This window comes from Bombyx mandarina, chromosome 12 (genome assembly GCF_030267445.1).
Source record: "Bombyx mandarina strain Sakado chromosome 12, ASM3026744v2".
Taxonomy (NCBI): Eukaryota; Metazoa; Arthropoda; class Insecta; order Lepidoptera; family Bombycidae; genus Bombyx; species Bombyx mandarina.
Genome location: NC_143219.1, coordinates 1,198,013 through 1,219,610, shown reverse-complemented (window position 1 = coordinate 1,219,610; position 21,598 = coordinate 1,198,013). Strand labels below are relative to the sequence as shown.

The 21,598-nt window shown below is 38.2% G+C and overlaps 1 protein-coding gene and 2 long non-coding RNA genes across 3 annotated transcripts; 2 read left to right on the top strand and 1 right to left on the bottom strand.

Moving 5' to 3' along the window:
- Nucleotides 1–201: 201 nt before the first annotated feature.
- On the top strand, nucleotides 202–21,464 carry CPR54 (cuticular protein RR-1 motif 54). The gene is made up of 6 exons (XM_028175205.2): nucleotides 202–333; nucleotides 16,500–16,621; nucleotides 17,154–17,277; nucleotides 18,935–19,063; nucleotides 20,142–20,396; nucleotides 21,034–21,464. Exons 1-6 carry the CDS (start codon nucleotides 313–315, stop codon nucleotides 21,328–21,330), a joined length of 948 nt encoding a protein of 315 aa, XP_028031006.2. The 5' UTR covers nucleotides 202–312; the 3' UTR covers nucleotides 21,331–21,464.
- LOC149501723 (uncharacterized) lies at nucleotides 11,501–12,841 on the top strand. The gene is made up of 3 exons (XR_016323969.1): nucleotides 11,501–12,003; nucleotides 12,087–12,334; nucleotides 12,439–12,841. It is a non-coding gene; the product is annotated as an uncharacterized LOC149501723 (long non-coding RNA).
- On the bottom strand, nucleotides 12,895–14,446 carry LOC149501722 (uncharacterized). Its single transcript, XR_016323970.1, has 3 exons — nucleotides 13,879–14,446; nucleotides 13,488–13,639; nucleotides 12,895–13,116 (listed from the first exon to the last, which is right to left on the bottom strand). It is a non-coding gene; the product is annotated as an uncharacterized LOC149501722 (long non-coding RNA).
- Nucleotides 21,465–21,598: the final 134 nt, after the last annotated feature.

The following is a 21,598-nucleotide window of genomic DNA, read 5'->3' as shown; positions in this document are numbered from 1 at the left end:
CAAGGTGTTATTAATGTATATGTAATATAAAATGTATAGGTAACCACTTGCCATCAAATGGGACGTGAGCTTGTCCACCTGCGTGGGCAATAAATAAAAAAACCTTTTTGTAATTAATGCAATCAAGTATTGTTTAGTTCTGGAGTCATGTTCCTTGAATCCTCTCTGGTGAGCGTGGAGTTCCCGTATACGTATCCTATGGCCGGTGCTGATCTCAAACACCCCCTAATATTAATATCTGCAGTGAAAGGTCCGCCCCAGCGACGGCTATATAAGGAGGTAGCGACCGCGGCGCGATTTCTACACTACAACATGACGCCATTTGCAAGATTGGTACGTTAAATATTGTTTTATTTTAAATAAAAAGAATATAAATTTTATGCAGTGTGTTACAATATGTTTGAAATGTCAAGTGCTCTTTCCTTGTAAGTGCGTTTTGGATTTACTTTTAAAGTTCGGTACAGTTGTCTTGTATTAAATTGTATAGTGTTTTAAAATAGTTTTGTAATAGGGATGATTAAAAGCGAATCGGTAAAACATTTGATAAAGACAATACCTTCTGACGAAGCATGTTGCGGATAATAACATGTACTTTTAGGTTAGGAATATTGTGTTCTTTTTTTTTATAATAAATAAATAAATTATGATACCTTCGACTGTGATAACTTCAAAGTACTCTGTGATAACAAAACATCACTACATAGTATAAAACAAAGTCGCTTTCTCTGTCCCTATGCATGCTTAAATCTTTAAAACTACGCAACGGATTTTAATGCGGTTTTTTTAATAGATAGAGTCATTGAAGAGGAAGGTTTATATGTATAATAACATCCATTAAATAGTTCAGAAATCAATAATAAATTACAGTTACAGTTACAATAATAGTTTAAAAAAACTAACAAAATACGCTTTTATAGAAAATCCAACTAAAAAATAGAAAATAAATTTTTAATAAATTTGAATTAAAAATAGTGTAAGAAAAAATGATTGTATTGTAAAAAAGCGTGGAGAGCTTTTCAGGATATTATCAAAATAACCCTTCTATTCATATATTTTCATAAAATGTTTATGACTACTGATACCATGCACCCCACGCTTTTTTTTACAATAAAAGAATTTTTCCTTACAATATTTTTAATTCAAATTTATTAAAAAAATATATTTTTTAGTTGGATTTTCTATAAAAGCGTATTTTGTTAGTTTTTTTTAAAATATCATTTATTTTTCATTTTTTAGTTGAATTAAAAAAATAATCATTTTTTTTTAAATTTTTGTTTAAATATTTAATTGTCATCGGTCCTTAATAAGTATACCAAATTTCAAGTTAATCCGACGTTTTGAATGGGATCAAAATCATGTTCAAAGATTCCGTTACATACATACGTCTGAAACTAATAAAAGCGTATTAAAAATGTGAATCTCAGAAAGATACTAAGGGATCCAAAGTGTTCAGTGTTCACATTAATACAATTACGGTAAATAAACGTGGTAGGCAGCGGCTTGGCTCTACCCCTGGCATTGCTGACGTTCATGAGCGACGATAACCACTTACCATCGGGTTGGCTGTATGATCGTCTGCCTACCAGGGCAATAAAAAAAATTAAATAAAAAATTTCACACTCTATTATTTTGGCACATACTCCAAAGGATTACCTAACCAATACGTCATAAAACTAGTAGACAAAGAATTTAAGATCTGTGTCATTTTTATTATAATGATCGCGTAGAGTTAAATATAAGGTATTTTAATGTATTTTAATTTTATGAGTATATCAGAGGAAGTGTGAAAATAGCCCCGGTAATCGGTTATTGCCTTAAAAAAAAGTAAAGTATAATATTTTTGTACTTCTTGTTTCTGTCGCGAATTTCAAAAAGAAGACAGATGTCTAGTGACGCGCTTACAAATAACTGGCACATTTCTCGATCAGATAGTTTTACCGAATACATAACCAGAAATATTTTAATTGAGCACGTGTTAATAACCTTACCGTGAGCTGTTGCGCACACTAATTGCGCATGTTGCTAGCAACGCAAGAACTATTTACTATACTTTAGTTTATTACAAAAAAATATATATAACTGTGCAACATTCAATTCGCATTTGGGTCGTCCATTGCGTTCGGTCGGGTCGTAGCGTGCATTTTGATAATCCCCACTCTGATTAAAGACTGGGCCGGTGCCAATATGCTTTCAGTTATTCTATAAACTATTGGTCCCGTACTAGAAATTCGACTTTAATTAATTGAAATAATAAATTTGAACATTATTATGCTTCTGTTCACAGATTTCGCCAAAACTAGACTATAGACAAACAATATTAAAGATTAGGTAACAATAATAACCTATTGTCAATTTGACCACAGACTTTATGCAGTAACAAAAGTTTAACAGTAAACAAAGCGTTTAAATATGTGTGTGTGTCAAATACATGGTAGTGTGTGTAATGTTTTTTTATTGATTTAATGTATTATTAATGCATAATTTAAATAAAATATTAGCATTCTGCACTCCCTCTCTATATTCTCTATAAGTGTGGGAAATTTCATAATCCTCCGTTCGTGCAATTTTCGTAAAAATGGGTACAAAGTTTTTGCTTCACATATTAATATATAGATTTGTGTTAGAGCTTAAAAAGCTAAATTCTTGGTACACTAGCCTTTTTTTTCCCCTACCTATTCTTTGGTAGCCTAAGGGGCTATTCCAACTTCACACGGACCGGTAGGTGAGTTCACGGGTTTAACCTATTAGAATTACTACCACTATCGCCCTAGCAAGAGCAGTGCTTCGCTAAATCTACTTCCGGATCGGAAGGCTTACCGCGAATCTACACTAGCCTTGTAGTACTTTGGCACTAGCTCAACTATTATCACTGTATATTGAGCACTATTGACAGCGGGCTCATACGTTTACCAGAAAAATATTACGAAGGGCTTCTTGGGTCAAGCGGTAATTGGGGCACGTCGCAATTAAACCAACAATAACACCGTGGTAAGATGACGTGCTTAATGGGGATTGCATCTCTTCCCGCCTGGTCCTGTGGAACGCCAGTCTAGCGGTCGTCAGACCTACGACTTCTGCGACTCTTTCGACTTTCAACTTTAGTGGTCGTCGTGGCCTAACGGATAAGACGTCCGGTGCATTCGTGTTGAAGCGATGCACCGGTGTTCGAATCCCGCAGGCGGGTACCAATTTTTCTAATGAAATACGTACTCAACAAATGTTCACGATTGACTTCCACGGTGAAGGAATAACATCGTGTAATAAAAATGAAACCCGCAAAATTATAATTTGCGTAATTACTGGTGGTAGGACATCTTGTGAGTCCGCACGGGTAGGTATCACCGCCCCGCCTATTTCTGCCGTGAAGCAGTAATGCGTTTCGGTTTGAAGGGTGGGGCAGCCGTTGTGACTATACTGAGACCTTAGAACTATATCTCAAGGTGTGTGGCGCATTTACGTTGTAGATGTCTATGGGCTCCAGTAACCACTTAACATCAGGTGGGCTGTGAGCTCGTCCACACAGCTAAGCAATAAAAAAAAAAAAAAAAGACTCTCAATCAGCCGACTATCCGAAGCTCGCCAGACCACACCGCTGACTTATACCCCTAGGAGACTGTGGGTCAGGCTGGGGTGTACGGTGTTTCCGTTACCCAACTGCTCGATTGTCCATTGGCATTAACCGTGTCAACATTCTGAGGCCACTGCAGCAGGCTCACCATAATAGGCATCTCAAGTGAGAGGCGAATAAGCAGCCGTCGTAATGTGCCGAGTAAGCACAACAACTGAACGATATCAACGAAAGGTCACACAATGCTCAGAATCAGGTTGAGACACCCCTGAGGTACCCCAACCTCAATGCGGATGTCCCCAACCGCGACCTGAGCCTCAACAGGTGATGCTCTTCGGGACCCGTGCACTGTGGTGTCGACGGTAGTGCGGATCTGGTCAGTCTAAAGTATCGGGCCTCTACCTCGTGGTTTTCTACCGTCCACCTTGCCAGTCACCATTAGCTTCTCGAAGCTGCCGTTATCCTAGTAGTAGTGCAATCAATAATTATTCCACAATAACAATGTTACGTATAACAACTTCACTTTCATAATCATCTATTAGCAACTATTGTGTTCAAATGGCCAGTGTGAGCTTGGCCAATAATGAAACGGAAATCACCAACTCTATGACGGTTTTATTAATCATTCTTATGAAATTAATATTAATAATTAGCCTGTATTTTGTCTTACAAAGCGAAGCGGTACTTCACGCCTGGACAAAGGCTTTTGCTTTATAAAGCACAAGTCCGGCCTCGCGTGGAGTACTGCTCCCATCTCTAGGCCGGGGCTCCCAAATACCAGCTTCTTCCATTTGACTCCATACAGAGGAGGGCCGTTCGGATTGTCGATAATTCCATTCTCACTGATCGTTTGGAATCTCTGGGTCTTCGGAGCTACTTCGGTTCCCCTGTATTTTGTACCGTATGTTCTATGGGGAGTGCTCTGAGGAATTGTTCGAGATGATACCGGCATCACGTTTTTACCATCACACCGCCCGCCACCGGAGTAGAGTTCATCCAAACTACCTGGAGCCACTGCGGTCATCCACAGTGCGTTTCCAGAGGGCTTTTTTGCCACGTACCATCCGGCTATGGAATGAGCTCCCCTCCACGGTGTTTTCCGAGCGCTATGACATGTCCTTCTTCAAACGAGGCTTGTGGACATTAATGGAGTATTAAGCGGTAGGCAGCGGCTTGGCTCTGCCCCTAGCATTACTGAAGTCCATGGGTGACGGTAACCACTCACCATCAGGTGGGCCGTATGCTCGTCTGCCTAGAAGGGCAATAAAAAAAAAACTTGCTGTCGTATTAAATTTTAGTAAAAGCTTTCTAGTTGTAACGGCATTAAAATATATTTTATTTTGTGCTTTGTATGCATACGAGATAGAAACACGTCCAGATCGCGAATGTCAAATCAATCAATGTCTTGAACATCAGATAACAGCGCCTTTTTATCAACTTATATCACAGAAACCGCATGGACCATCAATTGGTTTGTAAAAAAACATAATAATGCCAACTATTGTACATTTCTGAGGAGTTGTTTGAGATAAACCCATGACTTTACCTTTTGCTATCATACTACCCGTCACTAGAGGAGAGTTCCTCCAAGAACACACGGAAACGCTGCTCTCAGCCAATATCCGTTACTATTGTTTTTATATAACAAGTAGTTAGTAAATTTTTGTACAAATTGAAAAAAATGTTTAGAAAGAATCCTTTTTGGACTATGCTCTTGATGTTTGTATAACCTAAGTCGTCGTGGCATAAAGAATAAGACGCGAGGCTTACTAGTATCGAGCGATGTGACTGTGCTAGGGTTCAAATCCCGCAGGCAGAGATATCATTTTTTTTAGTAATTAAGGAATTACGGAATAGCATCGTGGAATAAAAATTAAATCCGCAGAAACTATAATTGGCGTGATCACTAGGTATACAATTATTGAGACAAACACCGCAAAACTCAAGGTCGGTAGCGGAAGTCTCTTAACTCTTAACTCTTAACCAATTACGAAGTCCCTTTTGACACTTCTTAGAACGTAACTCTTCACGTTTTGCATAATCTATTTAAATACATAAAAATGGATTGCTGTTCGTTAGTCTCGCTAAAACTCGAGAACGGCTGAACCGATTTGGCTAATTTTGGTCTTTATTTATTTGTGGAAGTCCAGAGAAGGTTTAAAAGGTGAATAAATATGAAAATGCTCGGAATTATATAAAAACAAACAATTTTGTTTTTTCTTTGATGTGTCCCCTGTCGGACGGCTTCCTTTTGTTTTTTTTAAGTTTATTTTTTACAAAATTGATTGAGGCACTACGAAGTCTGCCGGGTCAGCTATTTTGAAATAATAATCGTTTTTTGTTCATGGTCGTAAACATTATTTAAAAAGCACACAATCAATCTAAATCATTATACAATTAATTCACGCACACGATAACATAATACTAACATCTGTCTCATGGGACTTCGTAATTGGAAAAGAGTATAATAGCAATGGGCTGCAGTAACCATTTAACATCGGGTGGATCGTGAGCTTATTCACCTGTCTATGTTTCATTTGATTTGGTTTCATTTTTATTTATTTATTTATGTACACACAAAAAAGAAGACATAGTACCTACAGAGTAATAGGAAAATTATGTACAAAGGCACTGCTTATTTCGCTTTTTTGTTTGTTTTTGTTTTTAGTCATTCTGATTAATTGTAATTTTAATTTTATTGTATTTTGATTTAGATGTTATGTAATTGCATGTGAAATTTTATGGGCTTAAGTTGCCTGAAATATAACGCATTTCATTTCATTTCATTACATTTCATATGCAATAAAAAATGAAGAAAAAAACCATTTGTTTCGCATAGATCGATACGCATAACTGTAAATTTTATCAGAACCATAATTGTACGTACAACTTTTATATTGACACACTATAAACTTTTTTTAAAAGCACTATCTATATTTATAATTTTTCAAACGAGGGGAGGGAGGGAAGAGGGATGAGAGAAGGAAGGAGAAAGGGGTAAACAAGTGTTAACAGCATCACTATTATATTTTCTTCTTTAATTTTTTTCTTTTTTCTTTTCTTCTTTATAATTTCTTCTTCATATTTGAAACGTGTATGTAACCCATTATTTGCATGAAATAAAAGGCTTATTATTATTATTATTATTATTATAATTGTACATACACTTTACATGTGTTGACATTTTCCCAACGCCCTATCATCCGCCTTCGAAGTCCTAATCGAGTTACGGGCTGTCCACCTCGGCAGTCGGTAACCGATATTAATTATTACAAGTTTCTTTAATGTAAAGGTCTGTTCATACTGTAGAGGACGTAATATTTTCGCTTACTGGGCGGTGTAGCCGTTGTAACTATACTGAGATCTTAGAACTTATATCTCGAGGTGGGTGGCGCATTTACGTTGTAGATGTCTATGGGCTCCAGTAACCACTTAACACCAGGTGGGCTGTGAGCTCGACCACCCACCTAAGCAATATTAAAAATTAAAAAACTCTAAATTAAATAGCTGTCTATATGAAATGTCCTTTACTTGTGAACGTTAACGCCCGTGGCCTCTAAATACAAGCTTTCCGACAGGCGGCCCTTTGTGCAAACCGTAACAGTGGTCCACCTCCACAGCCACTAGGAAATAAGAATACCAAGAACCGGTTTTATCTGGAATAAACCTGATTGAATGCTAGCTGAGTTTTCACATTCTTTTCTGCAAGTGCGTAACTCAATGTAACATTGTCATTGACATTATCTTTGAGTGAGTTTTGTTTTTATATTTCGCATGTTGATTAGAGACAGAGACCGCGCTATATTTAACAATGACGTCACTGTTGGCTGTTGGCATATTGGCTGTACAAATTAAATATCAAAAATAATTTACGCTTAGTGTAGAATAGCCCCTTAGCCACCAACGATTAAGTCTCTCCTCCTTGCGTTGATAATCCTCAATGCTGATGGGTTTGGCCTGCTTCAATAGCTTTCACCTGGACTATCTTGCGTCAGCCCTCTCTATCCTCGGCTATGCGGATGACATAGTGGACCGAAGTGATGAAAGTAGAGTGTATCTGGTCCGATTAGAGCATTGGCTTCTTCCTCTGGGCCTTCTTCCGCATATTTTTTTTTTATTGCTTAGATCGGCGGACGAACTCACAGCCCATCTGGTTTTAAGTGGTTACTGGAGCCCATAGACATCTATAACGTAAATGCGCTACCCACCTTGAGATATAAGTTCTAAGGTCTCAGTATAGTTACAACGGCTGCCCCGCCCTTCAAACCGAAACGCATTACTGCTTCACGGCAGAAATAGGCAGGGTGGTGGTACCTACCCGCGCGAACTCACAAGAGGTCCTACCACCAGTATCTCATCAGTATCTCTTCGATTAGGTAGGGAAAAGGAAAATTCAATGGATGATTGTTAAAGCATCAACGTCATATTCGTCTCATAGGTCAAGTGGTTAGTGACCTCAATCGTTACCACAGCGAAATTCCGATTAGCATTTCAAATCAGTACTAATAATATACTAATTTTAATAATGTTAATAATAATTTTTAAATTTACTAAAAATAATTAATTTTAATAATACCAATTTTGATTCAGTTTCTTTTGATTTCATTTCATTTTTGTTTATTTTTATTTTTAATAATTCTGATAAATAGTAATTTTAACTTTATAGTATTTTGATTTAAATATTATGTAATTGTATGTGAAATTTTATGGGCTTAAGCTGCCTGAAATAAACGCATATCATTCCATTTCATTCATAATATGAAGTATGTGTTGTAGTTGTCTTTTTTTTTTTCTACCTATGCTGATAGCCTTGAGGGGCTATTTCAGCTTCGCCCTAACGTTTGTAGGTGAGCTCGCGGGGCTCAACCGGAGAGTTGCTAACACTGACCCTAGCAAGAGCAGTGCTTCGCAGAATCTACCACCAGATCGGAAACGCGACCCACTGAGAAGATCCGGCGAGAAACTCAGTGGGCTGTGTCTATGGATTAGTTCGCTCGTCGAGCCCTTCGTCGCAAGCGACGGGTTCGACGAGGACGGTGACCGGTGCTTGTGGTGCCTAAAAGCACCATTAATGGATCAGGAGGATCTGTAATGACGTGCTTTGGGCGACGTCGACGGTTTACCATTCGGGTTGTTTTTATCTGGATACGTATTATTTTATATATCTCTGATATGTCATTGTGTATGTGATTCTAAAGAAATGCTATATCTCCCAAGAAACAAATTGTATTCATACAGAAAATATTTCAAGTTCTCAATTCAACTTCACCGTATAAATTTCGAGTAAGCTTCGGCAAGTCGAAACAAGACGAGAACTTTTTTTTAATTTTGTAATAATCCAACTCGTACCACAACCTATCGGCAATGAAAAGATACGTGTTTTATATAATAGATTCATATTACGACGAATCAAGTTTTTAGCGTTTGTACTTGAGGCTCTAAGAGGCATAATTGTTGGGAAATTTAATTTAAATTAATACTTGTCGGTTAACACAGAACCGTTTCTTAGCAATTTGTATTTTTTAACCGACTAAAAAAAGAGGTAGTTCAGTTGGTCTTTTTTTATATAAGACAGGTAATGCAACCTTGATATTGTAGCGAGTCAGGAATGCGTTCCAAGCTAAATGGACATTCGTTATGCAATACAATTGAGACATCGACGCACGCACGAAAAAACATGCCTCATGCGGCGTTACCTCGCTCTGTGGCGTTCCATTTAAGGCTTGAAGTGCAAGCGAGAGCGCGCAACGAGCGACAAAGAGGCACAATCGGCCTCCGCGTTCGGCAGCGTTCGACATCTGTCTCTCTCCTACTTGAGTGAGCGATGCATCCGCGTGGACAGCTGCTATACAATAATACATTTACATGTTTTCGTCAAGTATGAAGTTCAGTGAAAAGTGAATGTGGTGTCAATTGCTTATAGCAACGATAATTGCGATAATTGAAAAATGACACCATTCCATCAGTAGTTTCTTATGACGTTGTCACGTTCAAATATCATCAGTAAACCGACTTTACAGACAACCGATTTTTTTATATAAGACAGGTAATGCAACCTTGATATTGAAGCGAATCAGGCTTGCGTTACGATCTAAATGGACATTCGTTATGCAATGCAATTGAGACATCGACCTCATGTCTTAAGGTGCGGAATACACGTGGTCACGTCTGTGCGCTCACTGTGCTTATGCGAGTGTTTTAACGATCTCGATAGCGTAAAAGTTCACTCAAATTTGTATGCAGTTTTATTAGTATAGAAATTTTGGTTAACCTTTACCCTATCGTGAAACTTTAAAAATTCACATTAAGCATTCTGGTTCCAGTTGAAATCTAAGCGACCGTGTGAGCTAGTCCACCGGCTAGTTCAATATTAAGCTTTTCATTTATAAGCGCACAGAATTTCATTATTAACACATACTAAATATCTGTATTTTGACCGATTGTGAAGTTGATATTTAAATTCTCGACATGAAAACAATCTGAAGCGACATAAAAAATGTGGATAAAATTAATTTTTTACTTTTTTTTTTAATTGCTTCAATGGGTGGACGAGCTCACAGCCCACCTGGTGTTAAGTGGTTACTGGAGCCCACAGATATCTACGAGGTAAATGCGCCACCCACCTTGAAATATAAGTTCTAAGGTCCAAGTATAGTTACAATGGCTGCCCCACCCTTCAAGCCGAAACGCATTACTGCTTCATGCAGAAATAGGCAGGGTGGTGGTACCTACCCGCGCCGACTCACAAGAGGTCCTACCACCAGTAATTACCATACCAGTAATTAGATAAAATTGTTTGAGGACATTAACTGATAATTCACCTGAATTGATGTATTGTATCTCTAAATATACATTACACTATAGCATTGCGTATTTCGCAAGAAATATCCTTACAATAACTTGACACTGTAACGCGACTGTGCGTGAAGTTACGACATTATTTAACTTCGAAATTATTAATATTGCTCTAATTTCACGAATGAAATCGTAGTTCCGAACCGTCGTGGCCTAAAGGATAAGACGCTCAGTTAACTCGTGTCGGGCGATGCAACGGTGCCAATGTTCAAATACCACAGGCTCACATCAATATATTTTTTTAGGAAATAAGTACTTAAACGGTAACTTCCACGCAATAGGAATAAACACATAATATTTATAAATTAGCGTAATTTTTGGTAGTAGGCCGTCTGGTAAGCCTGGAAGAGTATTGACAGCTCTGCCTATTTTTGCAAACATGCATTCCAGCTTAAGAGGCGAACGGCCTATTGCGAGTGCGATATATCAAGATGAGCGGGCACTTACTTACGGACTAGTGTTAAATCGTTATTGGAACTCATGAGCATTTAGTGAATTTCGTCATTTACTATGAGACATAAGGCCTCATTTATACTTACCTAACCATGCGGACTCACAAGGCGTCCTACCACCAGTAAAAACCTTACTTCTTCTAATAAAAAGCTACCTATCTTGAAACCGGAACACGTTGGTGCTCCGCCGCAGAAATAGATCTTGGGGCTCTCAAGGCATCCTACCACCAGTCCAGCTCATTTGAAAATCCTAGCTTTTCTGCGCTTGCATTATCACGCTACACTTTCACACATTATTAGGTGACAATCTAACAACGGCCACTATATGGAGCTATTGGGATATTCCCAGAAAACAAAATTAGATTTTATAAAGCATAGTGCTGACTCTTAACATGACGGTCCTTCATTGGTGCGTGACGTCACTGAAACTCATTACTGCTCCGCGGCAGACATCCGTGCTCACTTTCATCGTGACGTCAATGGGCTATAGTAGACAGTAAATAAATATGTATTTCATATCAGTTATCCGTATATTGTATTTCAACTTCAATCTATTTCTAGGCCGAATTTCGTCAAAATCGCTTTACGGCCGTTTTCAATAACGTATCTGAGTTTTCGGATAGATAGCTATCTCCGAATATCAGCAAGAGCGTATCTATCCTTAGTTTGCGTTTCACAATTACGGATAAGTGCTATCTCTCTTTAACCAACAGTAGATAGCTTCTTCCCTCCGATTTATCCGAGCCTCTTGATACGTTTCGTTCTACTACAAATACGAAACAACATCAGGATCAAGACTTATTTTATTTTATTCTAAATTATAACTATAATTTAACCAGCATATTGTAGACTATCATAAACACATTTGTTTATAACAAAAAGTAATAAAAACATATGTAGATTTTTTTAAATTGGACGTATTGCTATTTTTATCCTAGTCTAAATTATGAAACGAAACGTTTTGACAGTCCGTTTGCCAATAAGCAGTGATCAGTTTCTTTTGTTTGTTTTTCTATTGTTTACCTACTATATTAGATGATGACTTACCTCCAAAACGCTTTAAAACTTTCGTTTATAATTCTAAGTGTGTTTATAATTAAAGAGCTACAGTGAAATAAAATGAATTCTGTAAGTATCTATGAACTACATTGATAATAATAATTTTACTTTGAAAACTTTGAGTTCAAGTTTAGAAAATATATCTTTTTCAGTCAAGAAAGGCAGCACCCATGACAAAAGATGAGACGATGATTCTAGCAGAACTTGTGGCGGCGAAAAAACATTTCAATAATAAGGCAACAAATGCCACAAACAATAAATTGAAGGAGCAGGCTTGGCAAACCCTTGTAAATGATTTTAATTCGTCGATTCGTCGTTTCCCACGAACTCCATCGCAGCTTCGACTAAAATGGGAAAACTTAAAGAACGCTACGGCAACATAAGAAAGAACCTTAGTAAGGTTAGTATAATTAGTTGATTGTTTGTCTCTAATAACACATTGATAAACATGATTTTTTCTTCAGGTTGCCGTAGTATTTGAAATAATTATGCTCTTTGTTACAGGCTGGAGGTGGTAAGGATTGCAGATGAAATTTTGGATAAAGCATGCACATTGTTGTAGGTCACATATAATATTTTTAACACTTTTACAGCCAAGCGGAAACAAGATGGAAGAAAAGAAATGCAAGGCTAGCATAGGGACAATGCATTAGCAGAATATCTAATAGCAAAAAAGAGACTTGACTTGGAAAATAAAGAAAAGGGTAGCAAAAGTTAAGTTAGATTTAGATAATTTAAAAAATTAAAAATTACTTAAAAGGAATATTAAATTTCATAAATTAAGTAGGCAATAATAATTTTATGTTAGATAGTTTTTTAAGTATATGTACAAATTCTAAATAAAATATCTTGCATGTACTAACTACCATGTAATTATCATTTTGGAAAATAAAAATTAGTCAAATTATCTTTGGAGTTTATTTTATAAATTATCTTTGGAAGCAATTATTTATAAGTACATAGTTGTATTACAGATGTAAGTTTTGAAAAATTGTTATGAACAATTATATTATTTTCCTGTAATGTATCTGCGACTGAAATTTCTGATTCTAATTCTTCTAAATTCATACTTCTGACAATATTATGCAGCATGGCAGCTATAATAACAGCTTGCATATTTTCTAGTTTTAATCTACTTTTCAATGATATACAGGGAGTCTTCTTTTACAAACACCAATGCATCTGAAAATTATACATTATTCGCTTAAATTATTTTACAATACAGTATAACAAGCTCTTAACTAAAAAAAAGATTACCTCTCTATAGTATTTCTTGTTTTAATATGTGATTCATTTTAAATCGTTCCGATTGAGTATGTGGGTTAATTAATCACGTTAAAAGATAGGGTTGTGGGGATAGCCTATATCGGCAAGCAAATAGCAATTTCCAAGTCCACCTTGTTATCAATGTTCTCATGATATGTAGATAATTTATTATAATAGTGTCATATTAAATTCATATAAACACCTAAATATATAATATAAATAAATAAAAATATAATAATAATATATAATAATAATAATATAAATAAGGTAATATAAATAAGAAATACCTTTTCAATCGGAATGGTTAATTATAGTTGTATCATGAGTAGACCCAGGCCATCAAGCAACAACATTTTGAAACATCAATGATGCATTGCACACAAATTACACATTCAAAATACTCTTTTTCTATTTCTAAATTCCTCTCCTATATTTGAATCTGTAACACAAATATAAAATGTAGAGGTATTAGTGTGTAATAAGAATGAAGGTAAATAGCCTACCAGGTTGTATTAGTATATGAATGTCATTTAGGGCACCATGGGAATCCAGCAGTATTATAGAATTCCTGTTGAGTGTGATTTTGTAACACAACAAAAATTTGGTATAATTTTGCTATTGCTATAAACAAATATAAGTTGTAATAACGAGTACTTTTATGGTTAAAATTTATCTTACCTTTTTGACGTTACACTCAAATATGGTCTCATTAAATTAATCAATTCATTCACAACACCTTTGCTCAGAAATCTATAGTCAAATTCGTAATTATTGATCTTCGCCATGTAATTCAGACGATCTTTATTTTCCTAACCATATGATAACGGCCTCACTATCACTATCTGCATCACAATCCATTATCATTTGAAATAATTCCATATCACTATCATCACTGCTACAATATGCCAATATGAAGAGAAACAATTATTAAATTATAGCGATTTACTTTCGAAAGATAAACATGTAACCGGCCGATTTTGACAGATAAGCGAATGCCCATACTAGAGATAGCGCTGCCTACCGGAGAGTTACTTAAAACTCATATTGAAACGGAAGTAAGCACGATTTGTATGAGCGTTCTATCTTTAGCAGGTTATCCGTCCTCCCGACGATGGATAGATAAATCCGATAGGAGCTGCTGCCCGTCGATAGGTTATTGGAACGTAAGTAAGGACAAAAATATAGATTTGTCTATCTTTAGTAACCGAAACTAGGGATAGATAGGTTATTGAAAACGGCCGTTAGTGTACTTAAAAAATATTGGTTGTCTGTAAAGTCCATTTACGGGCGATAGTTTCACATGATAATAGCTCTGACGTCACGCGAGAAAAGAGATAAATGTGTCACAAGCCAACGCTTGGGCCGATCGTGCCTATATCTTGCTAGCTTGTTTTTTCTTTATGACTGAAGGTTTACTGGTGGCCCGGTGGCCTCTCCAGTTCCACCAGGACAGGTGGGCGAGCAAAGGCTCAGCCAGGAGGATATATCGCTTGTTCCGCGCTCTCGCTTATACGCTCAGGCTCAGATAGAACGTGACACTTTTTCGTGCGTGCAGTCGGTGCTCATCGATTTATTCAGACGTTATCACGTCAAACCGTAACAATGGACAAAATTACTTTCGCATACATATGCCATAGCCGCCAATTTCCTAACAACGTACTTATTAAGCATGATTTATACTAATGGTATAAAGAGGAAAGATTTGTTTGTTTGTTTGTTTGTATTGAATAGGCTCCGAAGCTACTGAACCGATTTGAAAATTCTTTCACTGTTTGGAAGCTACACTATTCCCGAGTGACATAGGCTATAATCTTTATTAAAAAATATTAGGGATCCTCACTAAAACCCCAATAATGTAACCCAAAGTGTAAAAAATTATCTAAAATATTCTTTACATCGCGTGCCCTGCGAAAACTATTGATGATAGAATAAAATAATGTACTACGACTTTGTAGAACAGATTATTATTTACTTTGATTTTCTTTTATTTTTTTAAATAAAACAACGTCAAATATCGTTGAAATTTTTGTTAAAGACCCGAGCGGAGCCGGAGCGGGCCGCTTGTATCAATTAGACCGTTAGTTTTTTTTTTTTTTCGGCCGCCCGAGATGTTTTCGGGGTCTACACAGCCTAATCGAAAATTAACAATCTCTATTCGTTACCGAAACACGTGCGATACGAAATATTATTATACTTCGCTCGAGACCCATTTACTTTAACAAGGGCGTTGTGCTGTCATAATGCTGTAGCGCTGTTCCGTAACTGGTCTACATTCCAACGAATACAACTTGTATTTAAATTCGGCAATGAAACGGCTCGTTGCAAGCGCGGACTTTTTATTGCGACTAGATGTTTAGACGAACTAATTAATATAAAACGAATAATTAATACTAATTAATCGTAAAATGAAATTAAATCGTAAAAGTATTTTTTAATATTACTGGTGGTAGGACCTCTTGTGAGTCCGCACGGGTAGGTACCACCACCCCGCTTATTTCTGCCGTGAAGCAGTAATGCGTTTCGGTTTGAAGGGTTGTAACTATACTTAAGGCCTTAGAACTTATATCTCAAGGTGGGTGGCGCATTTACGTTGTAGATTTCTATGGGCTCCAGTAAACACTTAACACCAGGTGGACTGTGAGCTCGTCCACCCATCTAAGTAATGTAAAATTAAAAAATATGTATACGATTTGCGAAAACTGCTCAAAATGTTATGTTTAGACGTAGTCCATGATTTAGTAATGTTACGAGATCGGCCTTGCGTTTTTAAATCGTCTGGTATGGGAGATACTACACAATCCCAGTCATCTTTTGGACAGGCTCACGGCCCACCTGGTGTTAAGTGGTTATAAACTTAAGAATTACTGGATCAAAAAAGAACTTTTATATCCCATAAACGCATTTGTTATGCAAAACAATAAATGTGTGTATATTAAAATGCCTAACTACAAACGTTATAAAATTGTTTTTTAGCAATAGTTGTTGAATAACCGGATCATCCTTCGTATTGGGATGTTTTTTTTTCTTTTTTTTTTTTATTGCTTATATGGGTGGACGAGCTCTCAGCCCACCTGGTGTTAAGTGGTTAGTGGAGCCCATACATATCTACGACGTAAATATGCGCCACCCACATTGAGATAAGTTGTAAGGTCTCAAGTATAGTTATGCTTGATCTCTAGGGATTGAATTGACCAAATCACTCCTCTATAGTTTTCGATGATAACCTGGATGAGGTAAGAGGGCAGCGTTAGCTCGCGAAACAACTTCCCAACATTAAGCTCTGATTTTTATTGTTCCAGGCGTTTCTGGGGTTAATCGCGTGTACGGTGGCACAGTACAATGAGGACCGCGCCCCTCGATACATAGCCACTGAGCCTAAAGAGGTCTCCACGCCTGTGCCCATACTGAAACAGATAAACAGGTAATAAAAAGGTTTCCATCCTGCAACATTAATCAACATTAACCATCATGTGTTCTAGATTATGAAATGGTAGGAGAGCAATATGTCAAGCTGATCAACTTAATAATAATGGCATCTTAATAACAATGTATTCTTTATTAACCTAGGCGTTCAGACGAGCTCACAACCTATATGGTGCTATGCGGTTTACTGGTCAACGTCCAGTTCGAGAGATAACGTCCTTGGGATTACGCTGACCTGCCCTTCTGAAATGGGATGATTCACTAATAATCATTTTTAACCTTGGATTGAAACCGCTGGTTTGTGCACAGCAATCTCCGGTGTAATATTGTGTCGTATGCGTCTCTAAGCCCTTTATCCGATTGCGATGAAGATTTGTAGTATTATGGTTCGCTTTTTACGTGTTTTTTAATGTTATCAACGGACAATAGGAGTTCATTAGGAAAATTAATTAAAACAAAGTATCAGTAAAGCGTGGTTAAGTTCCACATTCCACTTGTTAATGTTTATGGTTCGAATTTAAATTTCGCAGACACAACGAAGACGGCTCCTACACTTATGGCTATGAAGCCGCCGATGGGTCCTTCAAGATCGAGACTAAATCGCAAGCGGGTGACGTGAAGGGCAAGTATGGATACAAGGACGACACTGGCAAGGTAGGTTACACTTGAGGTCATCAGCTAATATGATTCTGCATTGCAAATCTTAAGGGAAATCTATGATTACTTAAGGTTGGAAATAGCTAATGTAAGTAAGAATCAGTAAAGGCAACATCCACTAGTTACAAAAAAAAGGAACAAATTTATATTTTTCCCGGTTTTCACGACTCGTTGAAGTAATTAAAAGTATTCTTACGGTTTAAGCTCGTGTTTTTACTGTAGTCTATACTAATATCTATATCTATACTAATATTATAAAGAGGAAAGATTTGTTTGTTTGTTTGTTTCGAATAGGCTCCGAAACTACTGGACCGATTTGAAAAATTCTTTTTCCATTAGAAGCCGACATTGTCCCTGATGAACATAGGCTACTTTTAAAAAAAAAAAAATATTTTTTATTTTTTTGTTTCATGTGTGTTTTAATGTTTCCGAAGCGAAGCGAGGGCGGGTCGCTAGTATTTATATAAATCTACAGGGGTTTTTACGGATGTTCCATTAACGCATCCAATTGACTTGAAACTTGGTACCCATGTAGAAAATACATATACTTAATGGATAGGCTAATATTTATAATATGAGTGTTGGACTCCCTAATAATAATGGCAATAAATAATAATGTTAATTTTAATTGCCCAACGAAGCGAGCGAATACAGCTATATAGTTATATTATTTCCGTAATAGGTAGTTAGTGCGATATTGAAGTGTCAACGTATAACAACTTAGACGTTCATGACTATGAATACTGTAAATAATTCGAAATGAGTCGTCTATTATCAAAGGTGGCAATCTGTGCATTTGGACAAAAAAATGATATTGATATGTCAATACAGATTGATTTGAATATAATCGTCTCCTTCAAAGAATACGGTTCAAAACCTGCATTAAATAAAGGTTAATACTTAACCTGTTATTTATCTAAGATGTCGTTCAGAAGAGTTTTGTGACTGCCAATAGAATACAAAGTCAATAATTCGTTTTTCTGATTTACCAATAATTGTCCAAAAGTCACATTGCCGGCTTTGATAATAGTAGACTCAAATATCGGAAATCATTAAAAGGACAAGAAAATATGCGAGTTTTTTTTTTAATAACTGGGAACAAATTAGGACCGGTCATGCGGGCTAATATTAGGATTTCCTATGCTATGGGTACCAGAAACTGACATGCATACTCCCAGACAAAGAGCAAACAAATCTGCTTATCACACGGATGTTTTCCCGATGTAGAAATTGAACCCACAACTCTTTTTTTTTTAACGCTGGGGAATTCATTTACGGATACCCGGTCGAGGGAGGTTACCCGGTAACAGACCGGGTTATGTCAGACTCCGGAACCTCTAGAGAAAGAGAGGGAGAAAAGGAAGACCGGGGTCCTCCTCTTCTTCCAATTCCTGTCGGGAGACAACGCCCTGAGGAAGGGGCGCGAGGCGCTGCACGGCGTCAGCCACGCAAGAGTTACTCCGCAAAACCGACTACCGAGTAAACCCCATCGAGCTCCACCACTCCGACTCCACGAAACCCACGGTACCGCACAGTGCGCGCCGAAGGTTCGCCGTCGCCGGTACCCGTCCCGACAATAAGACGTAAACATAGTTTTAACAGTAGTAGTAGTAGTATCCGTTATGGTTTTATTGTACGACATGTTTGTGTCCAGCTACGAGTGATTGAGTACGGCGCCAACAAATACGGATTCCAGCCAGCCGGCGAGGGCATCACCGTTGCGCCTCCGACCCTCGTCGACGAGTCGACCAGGGACGAGGGACTCAGACCCGGGAAGTCGCAGGTACGGGCCCAATGTTCAGTTTCACACGCCAACTACAAATACCCCAGCTGACAAGACAACCACTCCTGATTCTGGCTTCATAAACATTGTATTGCTATTTAACACTAATCATATCAACACTTACTGGTACCTATTTCTACCATAGCGGGTAGATAACGCTACATAATAAGTATTACTCAAAGTAAACAAAACCAAAAAATTAAAATTTAATAGCTGTAAATTAATTGGTAAGAAGGAGGGACTTCGGTTCCCTCTGTATTTTGTACCGCATGTTCCATGGGGAGTGCTCTGAGGAATTGTTCGAGATGATACCAACGTCTCGTTTTTACCATCGCACCGCCCGCCACCAGAGTAGAGTTCATCCATACTACCTGGAGCCACTGCGGTCATCCACAGTGCGTTTCCAGAGATCTTTTTTGCCACGTACCATCCGGCTATGGAATAAGCTCCCCTCCACGGTGTTTCCCGAGCGCTATGACATGTCCTTCTTTAAACGAGGCTTGTGGAGAGTATTAAGCGGTAGGCAGCGGCTTGGCTCTGCCCTTGGCATTGCTGAAGTCCATGGGCGACGGTAACCACTCAACATCAGGTGGGCCGTATGCTCGTCTGCCTACAAAGGCAATAAAAAATATAAAAAAGTCATGACGTCAAATGTGCAAAAGCAATAACATGATACGTGCATTTTCAATGCAAAGGTTCAAATCTGGTCATTTGACGCGTTATGGTATGCTTAGTTTAACACTAACTACACTAACCGAAACGGAATTAGAGCCACAACGGCCTGAAATGTTCATGGTATACGTCAACGCATATGGTTATCAAAACCTCGTCAAAAGCGTGCGTCAAAAGCATGGTTCAAGCCGCAAAAGTGGGTACGCAGAACGCAGTTTCATGGACCTCACACATTAGGTGGAAACTGATGTAGACAGTATTGCGGAACTCGCTCACAGCCTTCACTTATGGACGTCAAAAATTTCAAGGTGAAGCTACTACCTTCCATTAAATGAATCGTAATTTACAAGATCTACACCTAATCTATTGTCAAATCAAACTGATTCTGTTTACGTTGATCCATCAGGGAGGTCGATCACAGTACCGAGCCCCGGCTCCACAACCAGACTATGACTACGAGGAACCCGCGCCTGCACCGCCCCCGCGACCCCGTCCCCAACCGCAACCACAACCCCAGTACCGCGCCCCCGCCCCTCGTCCACAACCCCAACCACAACAACAATACAGACCGGCCCCGCAACCTCAGCAACAGTACAGACCGCCCCCCCAACCACAACAGCAATATCGGCCTGAACAATCTGCTGCCCCGACTCCACCTAAGGTTAGTAGATCGATATAGAGACGAACCTTCTTTTTTTTTCTACTTAAGCTGATGGCCTTGAGAGGTTATTTCAGCGTAACCTTAACTAGTAGGTGAGCTCACGGGGCTCAAACCTGACGACGTTGCTAACACGAGCCCTAGCAAGAGCCGTGCTTCGCAGAATCTACCACCGGATCGGAAACGCGACCCACTGAGAAGATCCGGCGAGATACTCAGTGGGCTATGACTGTGGGTTAAGTGACGAACCAGGATCAGACGATTAGAAGCCTGCATTATAATAGACTTGATATTAAATGATAGCAGTACTTTATTGTACAATGAATAGTCAGGACTATGGTATATATCCATGGGAGCTCATAAAATTACTTATGCTTATGTACTAATGAGCTTATGCTTTCAATAGTGGACCACAGGTTTATGCACTGACCTTCAATATAAAGTTTTTCTTACCGACTCAATGAAACCAGCATTTATTCATCTATACTAATATATAAATCTACAGTGGTTTTTACGGATGTTTTTTTTTTATTGCTTAGATGGATGGACGAGCTCACAGCCCACCTGGTGTAATTGCTCGTTTAAAGGTATAAGATATGTATTACAATCTCAACAAATAATCACATTTCTGAAACTACAGCCGGCGTTCTTCTCTGGTGCTGCCCCGGCGCCTGTAGAGAACAACTTCTTCGAACCCGAGCCAGCGCCCAGACCGCGCCCGAAGCAGGACTTCAGACCAGCCCCTCAGTTCCAGTCCTTCGCTCCAGCCCAGGACTTCGCTCCCTCACCGCCACAACAACAACGCTATACTACAGCCAACCAGTTCCCTCAGCAGAAGAGCCAGCCGTTCTCCATGCTGGACCAGCTCTTGAAAGAATACTCTTTGCCTCAGGGTGGCGCTGCGCCCCTCCACGACATCACCTTCGGATCCTATTAGTCTATTAGGAATGTTGTAAATATGTAATGTATTGTAATTAAAGAAATTAAATTGAGTTCGTTCTAGGAGAGCTTGTGTGATAATTTTGTATTTAAAAAAAAAGCTAGATAAATGAAACTTTTATCGAAAGGAAATCCGGTATTTTTAATTTTTCTAACACGGTCACCGCTCTTCCTCTATAAAACACCCTTCTATTAGCTCGGCATGTACACATGACTGACTCGATGGTGCAGTAGTTAGCGGCTCTGGCTGTTGCGCCAAGGGTCTT